At 45.4% G+C, this 14,930-nt stretch overlaps 1 protein-coding gene across 6 annotated transcripts in view; it reads right to left on the reverse strand.

The window, feature by feature from the left end:
• NCKIPSD (NCK interacting protein with SH3 domain) overlaps positions 1-14,930 on the reverse strand; it is a 93,832-nt gene that overhangs the window by 43,797 nt on the left and 35,105 nt on the right. For 5 of the 6 annotated variants that reach the window (XM_042849807.2, XM_042849803.2, XM_042849806.2 and 2 more), the window contains exons 2-3: positions 10,977-11,089; positions 9,080-9,281 (exon numbers count right to left, since the gene is read on the reverse strand). The exons of the other annotated variant lie outside the window; for it this stretch is intronic. In XM_042849807.2, the coding sequence (XP_042705741.1) occupies positions 9,080-9,281; positions 10,977-11,089 (315 nt within the window). The remainder of the gene's footprint in view (positions 1-9,079; positions 9,282-10,976; positions 11,090-14,930) is intronic. 6 annotated transcript variants of the gene reach the window in all.

Consider the following 14,930-nt stretch of genomic DNA (forward strand, 5'->3'; position numbering starts at 1 on the left):
ATTTGTGTGTTTTATAACACCTGTGAAGCAAACAGTGGGGCCAAGAGTTCAAAATCATGAACCAGGCTCTCCCAAAATAAGGAGATTTTAAGAGATACGTTTTGGTTTCTTTTTACTCAGCTTGCTTATGAGCCAACTGGGGGGACACGTTCAAGTTTTTCTCTGCAACCATGAGGGCCAGAAACTTTCATTCCAAATGAAACCCGAGATACTCCCGTAACCTGACGACTCCAGCAGCTAGAGCTTTATGAAAATGTCGCAAGACTTGAAATGTAATTGCGAAAGTTGGCAACGCTGCCCTGAACAAGGCTTGTTAGAAATCTGAATGAATAACCCCAAATAGTATACAAAGCTCTAATAGGACTAGTGGCATAGGGCTAACCACAACCTGGCCCCACCATGCTCCATCTGAATTGCAGCACTAGGAGGACATCCCCAGCAACAGCAGCAGCTTCAAGAACACAAAGATTGCTCTTCTTGGAAAGTCTCTCTCTGAAGGCTAATAGTGACACCGTTCTTAAAGAGACTGCTTCCCCCAGATAGATCACCGCAATGCACTCCACACAGGCTGCTCTACTTGGAAGTCCCAGCTGCCTGCTCAATGAGGTTTCATTTCACCTGTGCTCTGCAATCTGTGCTGGCTTTTTTTTTCTGGGTTCAATTAAGGTGTCAGCCTTACCCTCTAAACAGTAAGCTAATTAGGTTCGGGTTACTTCAGACATAACCCCTCTCCTCATACAACACAGTGAAAGTGGAGATCAAATGGAAGCACTCAAGCTTCTGCTTAAGTGGAAAGGGGGTTTTGGTTTGGAAGCAGATTCTTCTCAATGAAAGATTCTTGACTGTGGAATCTGCTTTCCCCCTCTCAGTTCAGGGCCTGAATTTACTAAGATCCAGACCAGGCTGCTGCAGGTTGAAGGCTTGTTTCTTAAGGCAGAACTGGCCAGAATCCAGCACCACACCTACTTGCCTTTTAAAAATTATTAGTCTTTGGCCCTAAGAGACTGCACAGCTGTGAGAGGCACAATTAGAACAGAGGAGGCCTCTGTAAAATCCTGGCAGAAGGCCCTCCCAGGCTCTTGTAAGTGCAGCTGTGCTAAGGTCAGCCCCATCTTTATAGCCATGAAGCTGCTTAGCTCAGCACAATCACACATACATAAGAGGCAGGTTTTAGCAACCTGCTTCAGTTAGTTTATAAGATCAGCATGCCACTATTTGGGGGCAGCCAGGGAAAGGGCTCATTCTAGGACACTTCACTGGCTCCACTGACGCTACCAAATTTGTCACATATTTGACTCCTACTATTAGAGTGCCATGGACCATAACCTATACATGAAGCTCTGGAAATCTTTCCTGCCAAGGGGAGGAAAGATAAAAAGTGATTTCTGCAGAATCTAACCTTTGTTTTAAGGTTATCTTTAAAAATAAGCCTTGAGTCCTCACAGTTGGGAGGGGAATGTGATCAAGGCAGGGCCATCTTCCTGAATGTGCAGAGAGAACACCCAGCAGCTCTGCTGTTTGGCAAAGCTGTGAGCAGCAGCAGAGGTGCTGGGTGTTCTCTCTGTACACTGAGGAAGATGACCTCACTGTGACGGATTCCCCTGCCTTGATCACATTTGAAAGGCTCACCTTCACAACTGTGAGTACTGTTAAGTGGGCAGCAGTGAGAGTTTCACTGATACCCCTTTAATTCTGAATAACTCAGTAAAACTGACCAAAATGCAATGTGGTGAAGGTGTCAATAATCAGGTGGATTCATGTTGCTGATGGGTGGCAAAGCTGTGAACAGCAGCACAGGCAGGATTCCAAATGAGAGGAGTCTGAAAAAGGGATAGAACAGTAGATACACTTCCCTTCTCACGCTCGTACCCACTGGGCACCAAGAAGCTGAGCAGGTTAGGGCAGACAGACCCACACCAACAGTCAACAGCCCCTTCCCGTCCAGCAGCCAGTGAGAAGAGGCTGAGTAAGAGGCTTCAAATTGATCTGATACCTGCTATATGGAGACTTATACAAAAAAAAATATGCCTCCGGGCAGGGCCCACACAGATCCCTGTAAGAATCTCAGCTGGCTCCCTCTTCCCAGGAGCTGGGGGTGGTGGCTGGACTTCTCTGCAAGGGCGAGGGACTCCCAAATCCCTTCTTTCCTGACCTTTTCTGTGTCCATCACTTCCTTCCTTCCAGACACATGCAGGATTTTTCTCTGGCCAGAGAGGGCAGGAGTGCTGCAGGAACTAATCAATGCTTCTTCAAGCACTGCCTGGGAAGAAAAGGGGGCACTGGAGAGTGACACTCCTATCCCACAAGGCTGGGTAGTAAGAGATCAAGATTGATCCCCAAACTCCGAAGCTTAGAAGTTGTGCTGTTCTCAGCAGCTCTTGTGCTTATTTTTAAGCAAGTAAAATATACTCCTTTAGCAAAGTTTTGCTAGAATGGACACTACTGTATATAGCAAAGCCTCGAAGAGCAGGAACACAATTAGTTTATACCCAGGAAAGTAGCTTGCCGAGCATAGACAGCGGGTTTTATAACTCTTCCAGTTTCTAAGGCTTCAAACCTTCCCTATTGTGTCAGGTAGTCAAAATTAAATGGCAAAAAAACGTCACTAAAGGGAGAGTTAAGGTTGCTTGGTGGTAGCTCGTGCCCTTCTAAAATGTTGAATTTAGCCATACTCAGACTTCTGAAAACCAGGAAATACAAAGTTAAAGTAAAGTAAACACCCACATAACCTCTGCCTCCCGGAGCTAGCAACAGCCACTGGGAATTATCTGTATGAACTGCAGCTGCCTTGACTGTGTTGGATGTAGTTGTATTGAATGACAGAGGAATAGGCTGGAGCAGATTGGAAGAACGGTGACAGTAATATGAGGAGATCTGGGTCTGAGTCCCTCCCATGTGTGTTATCGAAAGAGAGAAGTGCATGTGTACCTTGAGGTTCCTGTCTGCATTATTTCAATACAGAATTGTGTCGGCTGTTGGTAGCAGGGCACTAGGGACTTCTTGGCATGGGTACTGGCAGTAGTGAGGTGGGATATGAGAGCAGACTGTGGAGTTAATGATGGTTAGGCTTAGGTGGTATCCTGTGTGCAAGTGTGAAGGGATTATAAAAGAGTAGGAAGTGGTTCTTAAATGTTAAAAGTGTGGTATTCTGTCCAGAGAGTAGACTCAGTGTTTGAAGGTAGGGAGAGTGCAAGTAGCACCTGTCCACTACAGTGAAAAGGCAATGGGAGGGTGTGTGTTAGGGTGTATCAGGCCATAACTTTAACTCTGCCCTTATATGAGTTATGTGGACATTTACCTTAACTCTGTATTTCCTAGTTTTCAGAAGTTTGAGTTTTGTTCAACTTGACGTTCTGGAAGGGCACAAGCTATCGCCAGGCAACCTTAACTCCATGTTAAAGTGTTTTGCCATTTAATTTCCTAATTTTTTAAACAGAAAGAGAATTGTTTGTTGTTAGGAGTTAATAGTCATTTAGACAGTTGTAGTTCGCAACTATGTTCGCAGCTGATATGCTACTGTGGCTAAGTAATAATTGAACGATCTAGCTTTTCTACAGTGCTTTTCATCACCAGATCTCAAGGAACTTTACATCATTATCCATATTTTACAGCTGGGAAACTGAGGCACGGAGCAGTGAAGTGAATTCCTCAGGGTCACCCAGCAGGCCAGTGGAAGAGACCAGACGAGTGGTCTTCCTACTAGACCACACAACTGCTGTGTGATTCTTCAATGCGCCTCCCCTCTCTTGCACATTTTGTTACAGTGGACTAGGGATAATTGCCATGCTCGGAGATGTTTGCAATGTGTAGTTACCAACAGGGCCAGTGAGAGAAATCTCATCCTGACTTTTGTCCCAAAACTGTGCCAATTTTATTACATGATGGTTACAGTAATTTTAAGCAAGTGAGAAAAAGACTGGGGAGTGTGTCTCTCGTTCTCTGCCCCTGCCCCACCAATCCCCACTACATGTAGTCCCCAGCCCACTTTTTAGCTCCCCTAACCTCTCCTAGCCCAAAAAACCATTAGCTGGCACCATAGAAACCACTGACGTGTAAGAAGTTGCTCCTTGCAGTGTCCTGCCTTACCCTACTGCTGCTTACACACATTGAAGGCAGCAGCTTACTGGAGGGCCACACACTATCTTGGCTATGTAGCCCAAGCTGCACAATGAGCTAGGGCCTTTGCTCCCACTGCCAGCTGGGATTCCTGCCCCTGCTTCAGCCAGACTTCCCTGCCTTGCCTGAGGTGCACCCAGTCTGCCTCTCCTCCAAATCATGTCTCTACTGCATATTGAGCAGCCTCCCCACCCCACACAGGGGTGGCGTTTAGCTTAACTATTTGTTTTCTGAGTTTCAGCTGTGTAAATCTGTTACCTTCATTCCCTCCCACCCCAGATCACATGGAGGGTCAGGAAGAGGAGCTCAGACACCCCCCCCCCCCAAGAGAAGCATGATCCCCCATATCCCAGACCACAGAGTGGGCAGAGGGAGGGGCTCAGATCCCTGCAGAGGGGTGGGACTCCCCCAGATCACAGCATTCACAGGGAAGGGAAGAATTCAGGATTGACAGCCCCCCCACTACTAAACCCCCAACTTCCTGTTACCCCTCCCATTCTCCAACCCCTCCCATCTTCTCACCCCCAATGCCAATGCCTACCCCCATTTAAGCCCCCAATCCTTTTTCCCCTCTCTTACTACCCATTCCTGTTTATCCCCCCTAATACCTGTATCACTCGCTGCAGACCTAACCCACTCTCCCCCATTACCATACCACCTTATCTTGCTCCCCGAATCACCCCTCCCCATCCCGTAAACGGTCTCAAGCGTAGTTTCTCCTCTTTTCAAAAATAGTTTCATTCCCTTCTGAATATTCTGTTGTACTCAGATTACATTTTTCAAAAAAACTTGCTGGGGCAGATTTTTACCAAATGTTTACAGTTCATTCTCAGACTTCTGCTCTCGGTTGATTTCAAAGTTGCTAGACCTTGTGAATTTAATGAAATGCTGTTTTTATCTTGGGGCTGTATCTTGGGTACCTCTTGCTCAAATGGCCCAACATTTGGGCTATGTCTATACTGGAAACTTCAAAGCGCTGCCGCGGGAACGCTCCCGCAGGAGCGCTTTGAAGTATGAGTGTGGTTGCACACGAGAACGAGGAGAGAGCTCTCCCAGCACCCCTGGTAATCCACCTCCATGAGGGGATTGGCTCCCAGCGCTTGGAGCTTGTCTACACTAGCGCTTTAAAGTGCTCAGACTTGCTGCGCTCAGGGAGGTGATTTTTCACACCCCTAAGCCAGTAAGTCAGAGTGCTATAAAATGTAAGTGTAGACAAGCCCTTGGATTACAAATGCCACCCTACACTCCCATGAGACATAACAAATTTCAAGACAATCTAAGTAAGCACACCAATTCTAGAGCACTAAGAACAGTCATCCTTTTAACAGGAAGGGCTTCCAACCTTATCGAGAGCAGAGCTGGTGCTCAATTTTGTAATAGTGCATAAAACTGATGGGAAAATGAAGGTGGGGGGCTCTACATATCCATCAGCAGCACAGCAGGCTCAGAGAGGTGTTAAGTGGCCCATGCATCTCAGTGAGATGTTCTCAGCTGAAACAATACCTGATGGAGATGAATACAGCTTGAAACAATACCTCTGAGATGTCTTAAGTGCCAGCACCACCCACTGATGTGAATGGAGCAGTTCAAACTGGCCAAAGAAAGAACCTAAGGTTTGCTTGGCAGCAAGAGTCCCATAATGCTCTGCAGGTAAGTTAATTTTCAGGAGTGAAATTTTACTAAGCAATAACCTTTAGAAATTGCTGCAAGAGATATTTGAGGAATATTAACCACAAAATGTGCACAAGAGTTATAACAACATTACCCCAAAACAGAAATAAGCAATGACTAACCATAAGGTATTGAGGCAGTTGTAAAGTTACAAGGGAACAGAAATCTTAGAAAATGACCTAAGATAAGAAGTAGGTACCAAAAAGGAGGAAATAAACAAGGATTGGAATGAGAAACACAAAAGAGTAATATTGGTATAACTGCCCTGAGAAATCAAGAGGAAGTAGACACCATCCGCAGTCTGGACTGATAGCAAGTACATACGGGAAAGGGCTTCTGCAGCTGTTGGTATCTCGTGCCTCTCTGGGCAGGTGCTGTCTTTGTTAAACCAACAAATCCAAACAAAGCTGATTTAGCTAAGGTTTGTTATTAATAAACTAACCTGGACTCGAGAGAACCCCTCTCACTAATCACAGTTACAATTTTTACAAGTATTAGTTATCAACTGGATATTAATTATCAATGAACTATTAATCAGTTATTAAAAGTGTTCCCCCCCACTCCCCTGGAGAGTTTATGATACGTGTCAAGCATGAATGTTCTCAGCTCCCCACCCTAGTCTCAGCAGTATGTTCTTGGTGCATACCAGCTTGAGCTCTCCATCCAGAGGGGAAGGACCTCCCCAGATCCTGACTCACATGGGGGGAGGGAAAGGGGCTCAGACACCCCTAGAAAGACAAGCCCCCTCAAATCTGACTCAGGAGGGGGGCAAGGTTGGATGGTCACATCCCCATAGATGGGCAGGAGTCTCACATTCTGGCACATACACATAGATGCCAGGCTCACACATCACCAGGGGGCAGGGACCCCCAGATTTCAGCTCACATGGTGGATAGGGAGATGGGGGAGGGTATAACCTAAGATATGTGAGCCAGGTTCTGGAGGAAGCTTGCCTAAGTGAGGGGTCACATCCCTGTGGATGGGCCAGGTGGCCCAGCTCATGATACACACATGGGAGGGGAATGTGGGGCTGACCGGTGCCTCTGCCCCATTCTTCCTCAGAGTGCTCGGGGTAGTGCTCAGATTCAATGACTAACACATGCTTGGAGACACCCAGGTCCTGTGATGCAGAGATAGTTTTCAGAGAGTTAGCCTCTCTCTGCACATGAAAAACAATGAGGAGTCCTTGTGGGACCTTAGAGATTAACACATTTATTTGGGCATAAGCTTTCATGGGCTAAAACCCACTTCACTGTATTCCATTAGGTGGGCGACGAGGCATGTGAGTCTTAGCTTGCCTAACTGGAGAAGCAAACTCTTTTTGAAACAACATTTTAATTTGATTTCCCTCAAAGGCTGGTGGGTACCAAGCACTCTATTTGGGTAATCCTTGAGAGTCAGATCCTGGTACAATGATGTGAGCCCTGGTTTGATCTCTGTCTGTCAGCAAAAAATGTGTCAACTTTAAGAAAAGCGGTCTTTTCCCCATGGGCTATAACTCATGAACCCCTTGGTTAAATGGCCCCAAATTTAGATCACTGACGGTACCCCATATCCCCACGAGATGTAACAAATTTCAACAAAATTTGATTAACAATATGGATTTCAGAGCACTTAGAACAGTCAAGCTTTAAACAAAAAGCTGGCCTTAACCTTAACTCCAGCAGAGATGTCACTCTGCTATAATACTCTAGATTTTTTTCTCCTCCATAGGAATTGGTCCTCACAGGACTACCTTAGGCTGATGAATTAAAAAAGTGTCCAGCTACACTCTCCATTCAGTTCAGCCTCTGAGAAGCAAGGAGGCAGCATCACTGTTGAAGTGTAAACCACCCACCAAAATCTTGCCAAAAGTTACAGTATGTGCAACAATAGGACTTAACTAGAAACCCACAGCAGTTAAAAGGTGTCTCCCTGTAAGCCTCTGCTCCTCTCAAACACCACAGGAAAGGGTTTAAAATGCATTTTTTCCCTAAAACAACTTTAGAAGCAGAAAGGAGGAAATTACCTTACAGACAGGGTAGTGTGGCTTTTGCTTTTTTGCATAAGGTGTGGGAGGGATATTTCTGCTCCATTTTGTATTTTCGCAGTGTTTCAGAAATATCCCCACCCAGGGGTTAATTATAATCTAATTAGCTTTTCAACATGGGCAAGCACATTCTAATGAGAACACACCCAAAGTTGTCAGTCTCATCCATCATAGATGGGCGCCGTGCCCTCTTGTTAAGTCAAAGAATTTATGTTCCTTTGGATCTTCCCTGCAGCCAGGTGAGTGCAGACTTACAAAAGAAGATGGGAATTCAGCATTACTTGGAGGTTTGTCACGCCATTTGGCTATCCTAAAAAAGCATAGCTGGTTTTCTCCTTTATCAGAGGGCTTTAGAATTGGGTCGGTTTGGCTGCCTACAGGGGCAGAGTATTGGGGTAGAGAAAGAAAGGATTTGTTAGGAAGCCTGTAGACCAGCCCCTTTTTATCTCCACAGACTTATGTTTCCTTATTAAGTCAGTAACAAGCCCCTCCTATCAGCAGTGACAGGGTAATGGTGCCACTATAAACACTCATCTTGGACAGATGCAGCAACCCTACCCCAACATGTCCCATCTCTATGAGGGGAACTCCCATCTCTTTGCTACCTCCCACCATATAATCAGTTACATAATCTAATCCAAACAATTGCTGCTAAGTTTGTCCTGGCCTGTCTCTTTGAAGACTTGTTGATGGCTCGCAGTAATTTTGTTTCATTTAGATAGAATTCTGCTTTTAAGTAACATTTCCTATGTTTTCCTCCTCTAATTCGTTACTACTAGGGATGTTCACAAGAAAACAGGATCTTCACAATTTGAGCACAGGAATAAGCAGATACACAGAGGAATTCCTAAGGAACAGATATCCCGTTTTTGTGCAGATTTAACAAGGAGGAAATAAAAGCACAGAAACAATATGACCTAAGCAGAACTAAAAACAATGTATTTCAAAGTATTCTCTGAGGAATCAGCAGCTCTTTAAAAAGGTGTCAAGAAAGAGACAGTAGCACAAACTAGAGAAGATCTTGCACGTTTACATAGTCTTGTATCCTCAGTGATCCCAAAGTGCTTTATAAATGTAAAGAATACACAGATATCATACCATCCATGCCTGGGATGGGACACAGCAGCTGTATAGTAGCAAACAGTGAAGCTACACTATAGCTCAAGGCAACAAGTGTGACAAACTGCACAGGGAATGTTATGTACGATACAAGAGGGAGGGACTCTTTAAGGAAGAATCTAGAAGAGGCCAAGATGCTGTTACCTGGTAAAGACCTTCATCATCCTCTTGGATCTCCGTGTTTGGCAGGCTGTGATGTCGCTCATAACCTGTCCGGCACATGCCATTGGGCTGTCGTGCTAAATCCAAAAGGTGATCACTGGAGGATGGGGTCATAATCATTCCTTGACTGGTTGGTGAGTGACCTTTGCGTGACACAGTCTCCTTCCGATGATGGATCAGTTTCCTGGCAGATGGAATGGGAACAGGGGCATTAGGGACACAGGTGAAGCGATGAAGTCAGTACCCAATGCCAAGAAGCTTAAATCTGAAATTGGACTGTGGCTACAATAGATGTCTCCATAGTAAGGATCTTTACTGAGGACAGAATAAGTCCAACTCCACTGAACTACTGAGGAAGCACCTCTCCGAGAGGAGGGAAGGATCTTTGTAAAAAGCACATGGTTTGTGAATCAGGGTTCACAGGAGACATATCTCCACTTCATGGTACAGAAGGCTAGTTGTTATGCCACACGCTTTAGACTTGCCTGCACCTTAGCTCTATGACTCCCTTACAATGTCCATGATTGTTTGATTTGAGGTGAAGTAGAGATGCCTCAATCCATAACTCGAGGTATCAAAAGTCTCATAGCAAGCAATTGTTAATGGTGTATTACAAAAGACACCCTGCTCTGATGTTCGCTAATCCCAATAGATTTACATTTTTAAGCAATAAAGGAAAGAAACAAATACACCCAACTTCAGCAAGCTCTGGACACCAATTCAGCCTCTCTGACCACCACTGCTCAGGTGGGTTTTTATTTCAGGGCAGGGGAGTTATATGCCACTCTACTAGCTGCATAGTTTCCTTTACATGATGCATTTGGCAAATTCAGCCTTGAAACCACTTTGTAGCAGTGTCATGATGCTGAAGTATCACTTCTCTGAGCGATCTTCTAAAAAGTGCCTAGGTGTTTCAGTGTCACTGGCTGGACAGCAGCTGCAGAAGGTACAATTACCGTGCTATCACCAGGGAAGGTAGAGTCCTCACCCTGGAGGAGCAAGGGCCAAGGGACAGAGATAAACAAGTACACCTCTACCCCGATATAATGCTGTCCTCGGGAACCAAAAAAAATCATACCACGTTATAGGTGAAACCGCGGTATATCGACCTTGCTTTGATCCGCCAGAGCGCACAGCCCCGGCCCGCAGGAGCGCTGCTTTACCACGTTGTATCCGAATTCATGTTATATCGGATCACGTTATATCGGGGTAGAGGTGTAGTCTCTAGACCTTAACACTGCATCACTGACTTTAGGGGAGAGATGTTCTCTTGTTCATGTTTTAACCAAGAGCAGATTTAAAGATAAGGGTAAAGAGGCCAAGTGACCTACGAGCTTGGGGGCAGGAAGAAAGGAACCAGCGGGGCACCTGCATCTGATGCAATATCTCTCTTCCCAACCTGGATTGCAATTGAACCAGAGTATGCCCACCCCCCATCTCCCTCACACTTGTAGAGAGAACTGTCAAGCAAGCCTCTAGCCAATGTGACGCTCTAAACCACATGTGGTGGGTTAGACTGGCAGACAGGTGCCCAGTGAGTTGGAGAAGCTGCTTTGCTTGGAGGAAAATGGAATTGTGGGCAGAGATGAGGAGAGGAGGCACTGCAGTGGTGATTGGAGACTCAGCTGTTCATCACCAGGCTCTCACATCAGTGAGTTGGAGAGCTCCCTGAGTACTTCAGTCCTTTGTTTACTTAGCAGCAGTGGGGCTCCAGTTACCAACTGCCAACCCGGCCATCCCTTATTAACCACACCCAGGACTGGAACACTGAGCAACCTCCCACCGTGGCTGTACCACTAAGTTCACTCTTTCCCTGCCTCTTTGGGACTTGACAGCTCATGCTCTTTTCCCATCTGTCCCAGGTACTGGCTGTACTTACTGGAGGACATCCCTCTGCTCCAAGTTGTATTTGCCTCCATTCTTCATAGCTGCATTGTGGATAGCCTCAATAGCTCTGTCAATAGACTGCAAAACCACATCTTGTTCCAGCACCTATGGAACACAACATGCTACATGTTACTATATCTTCATTTTCAGATTCCTTTCCATCGCACTTCACATTAAGTGAAGCTGACAGCATAAGAAATCCACAGGAACAGGCAGTGCAGAGAACTCAGACGACTAATGGAAACAAGAGAAAGGCTTTAGTTGCCCAGAACAATGGCATATGATGATAGCCAGTGTCAACTGTCCTGGTCTGTTCATTATCTCTTTGAAGAATCAACTTTTTAAAAACTGATTTTTAAAAAATGTGCAGGTGTACACAAAATGGATTTCAGAGTAGCAGCCGTGTTAGTCTGTATCTGAAAAAAGGAGTACTTGTGGCACCTTAGAGACTAAGAAATTTATTAGAGCATAAGCTTTTGTGGACTACAGCCCACACGAAAGCTTATGCTCTAATAAATTTGTTAGTCTCTAAGGTGCCACAAGTACTCCTGTTCTTTTTACAAAATGGATTCTGTCTATTCAAGATTTATTGTTAGAGATGAAAAACACATCACAGCTCCATGCACTTGCCTTCTGGGCCCTGAATTCCAACAATTCATTACACAAAGATCAATCACAAAGAGCATGGAACAGCTCTTCAGATCAATTTCACATTCAGATTGCCACAGTACGCTCTTGAGTTTCCACTGCAACACATAGTTTGTTCCATGCTCATTCCTTCTGCTACATTTACCCACCTCTGGAGTAACATGCACACCAAGTATCTGGAGACCCTCTCATGCCAGTTGGCTACCGTACTGTTTGCCCTTTTATTCACATTTTTTCTTGCTAGTTTTCTAACAATTTTGCTGCTGAAATGGCTTTTCCGGATTCCCACTCAAGTCATCATTGTATCATTTGCTCTTCTAGTTACATGCCTGCCAGCCAATTTAGCACATTTTTTGTTGACAATACCAGCTTTTCAAGACAAAAAACACCAGAAAACACCTAATTCATCAGTCAGACCATGTCCAAAAGCTTTGGAACAGGTTTCAACTGTCATTCACAGTGGCTGTGCATTCAGGAAAATAATCTGCACCACATTGGCAGGATTTAAAACTGAAGCAGTTTCCCCAATCTAGTTGAATTACAGCTCAATCTTCCTATAACATGGACTTTGGACCTTCCATTCCCCAGTGATTTCGCACCATGGCTTTGTCTACTTAGACTTCAAATCCTAGATCCATTTCTCCCAACCCACTTAGCGGAGATGGAGGCAGACACCATGCTACAGAACCCGGGCTAGGTGCTTATCCACACAAGGCAAGTTGGACCAGGGCCAAATAGCTTGCACTACAAGGAATGATTGGAATGAAAGGACAGGAAAGATTCAAGTTGGCCACTATGCTTGAAATATTCCTAAAAGATTTTGTATATTAAGACTTTATACATATTCAGCACCTTCCACCTGAAGTTCTCTAAGTGCTTTACAATCATTACGCAAGCCTCACTTTTAGGCACAAGGCAACTGAGGTCCAGGGCAGACTATGTATTGGTGAGTAATTTGTGCCAGGTCACAACAAGTCAGTAGTAGAACCCTGAATATAGATAGTTGGGAATTAATACTTCTGCGCTGAGTGTGCTGACCATTAAAAAACCACTGCCTGCATTCTCAGTTCAGAGCATGTGGGCTTTTTGCTTTTAATCAGGCATTCACTCCATCTGTCTGAATGCTGAGGATCTCCTTCCCTTTTCCTTGCTTTACCCCCTGCCCACATCACAGCAACCATTTATCTGGCCAAAGAGCATTTGGAAGCTCATCAAGGATGCACCTTAATTGGCCATGGGGGGTTGCTGCGGAGCAGCACAAGGCAATCCCTCTCCACAGGGGCTGAATGCGCTGCCTCCACAGCACTGGTGTGCAGGCTCTGATAACACACTATGTATTATTTATGCATTGATTAATTACTAAGCCAAATGTGTATTTACAGCAACCTGCAGACAACACTGAAAAATGCCAAACAAGGCAGGGAATGAAAGTGCCTCTGAAACACTTTGTTTTTTCAAAGAGACCATTTTTAGTTTTCTTGTAAGACAAGCGATAAGGAGAAAACAGCAGGGGAATCTGTTTTAGGAGACAAATCCAAAGTATGTTAAAATAAAAATATCTGCTCATTAAACACCACAGATGTGGGCTAAGCTACCTCTAACAGCCTAGCATGCACTTAGGAAAAAGCCCCTTCAACCCTTCCCCTCAAAGGCAGACTTTTCCACCTCTAATGACAGATCTAATTTAAAAGCCCAAGCAGGGCTTACTTGAATATATTTAGAACAGCGTTTGGGAAGGGAGGAAAGGCAAAGCGTTTCAGAGAAGGTATTTCACGTTCTGAGAAGACAGGAGAAAACTTAGGTGAGCTGTGTTTCCCCTCTGGGATAGGGAAAGTACAACAGTAAGGAAATCTTCAGTGCTTCCCTCCCCAGAGGAGGGAGGGCAACTTCCCTGAAAGCTGCCAACAGTTTGTAACGGAGCAGGGAGCGGAGCAGATTTGACTGGGAATGTTGCAGGGGGGTTGCATTGGGGATGGGAGACTTCCCTTGAAGGAAGCTACCTGAGCTGTAACCTGAGCCAGGAGGGGGGTTGGGAGAAATAACACCTTCTGCCTGGGAGATTGAACAAAGGAGAGGAGGAGCAGAGGGGAGGGGGGAGAAAGCTGCTGGAGGAGTTTTGGTTGAGTTTCAGTTTTGGGCTGGGTGGTGCAACGCAGGGAAGCTGGGGTCTAAGCTCCCTAAACCCCCCAGGACTTGATTGAGGGGTTCTGGTTGTACCTACACATTCCGCTTGGGACTGTGTTCCTATCATCTAATAAACCTTCTGTTTTACTGGCTGGCTGAGAGTCATGGTGAATCTCAGGAAGAGGGGTGCAGGGTCCTGATTCCCCCACACTCCGTGACACAGCTCCTCTTATAAAACTGTTTTAGTCCCTCCACCTGCAAAGCCCCTGCACTGCTTCCAAATGTCCTGGCTGAAGGTGTGATGCAGCACTTGCCACAGCCTCTCAATACAGTACCACCACTGAACTGGTCAAAGGGCTTGCTACCAAATGACACACTTATCTCCCAGTATATCCATTCACTGTGTCAAACCGCACAATTAAAACAATTCTCAGGTTTTCCACAAAGTGTGCACCACTACCATATCTTGCCTGCATGATCTTATGGTGATTCATCTCACTCTCCCCAAGGCCCAGTGCTTTTAGTTAATCACTGCTCAGTAGGGTGACCAGATGTCCCAATTTTATAGGGACAGTCCCGATATTTAGGGCTTTTTCTTAGATAGGTGCCTATTACCCCCCAGCCCCGTCCTGATTTTTCACACTTGCTATCTGGTCACCCTACTGCTCAGTTACATCTTCACTTAGACTGGAAGCTCTTCAGGGCAAGGACTACACCTTTGGTCTTTAAGCTCCCATCCTAGGTACCACCATAATAAACATCATCATAATGAATATAGTCACACCATAAATCGAGTGACTAGCCAGGAATGGCAAGCATAAGTCACCTGCACACTTCTTAATCAATCAGAATGGCATTGGCAAGGCAAGGCTCCACTGGGAGAAAAGAGAAAAATTCTGTGCAGTCAGAAAGGACCATGGATTCTGTAAAGGCAAAATTCATAGTTAGGATTGCAAATATCTTAGGCCTGGTCTACACGGGGGAGAAGAGAATCGCTCTAAGATACGCAACTTCAGCTACAAGAATAGCGTAGCTGAAGTCGACATATCTTAGATCGACTTAGAATCACTTACTTCGCTTCCTCGCAGCACAGGATCGACGGTCACCGCTCCCCCGTTGACTTTGCTTCCGCCCCTCGCCGAGCTGAAGTTCAGCAGTCGACAGGAGAGCGATC

Source organism: Chrysemys picta, chromosome 7 (assembly GCF_011386835.1).
Source record: "Chrysemys picta bellii isolate R12L10 chromosome 7, ASM1138683v2, whole genome shotgun sequence".
Lineage (NCBI taxonomy): Eukaryota > Metazoa > Chordata > Testudines > Emydidae > Chrysemys > Chrysemys picta.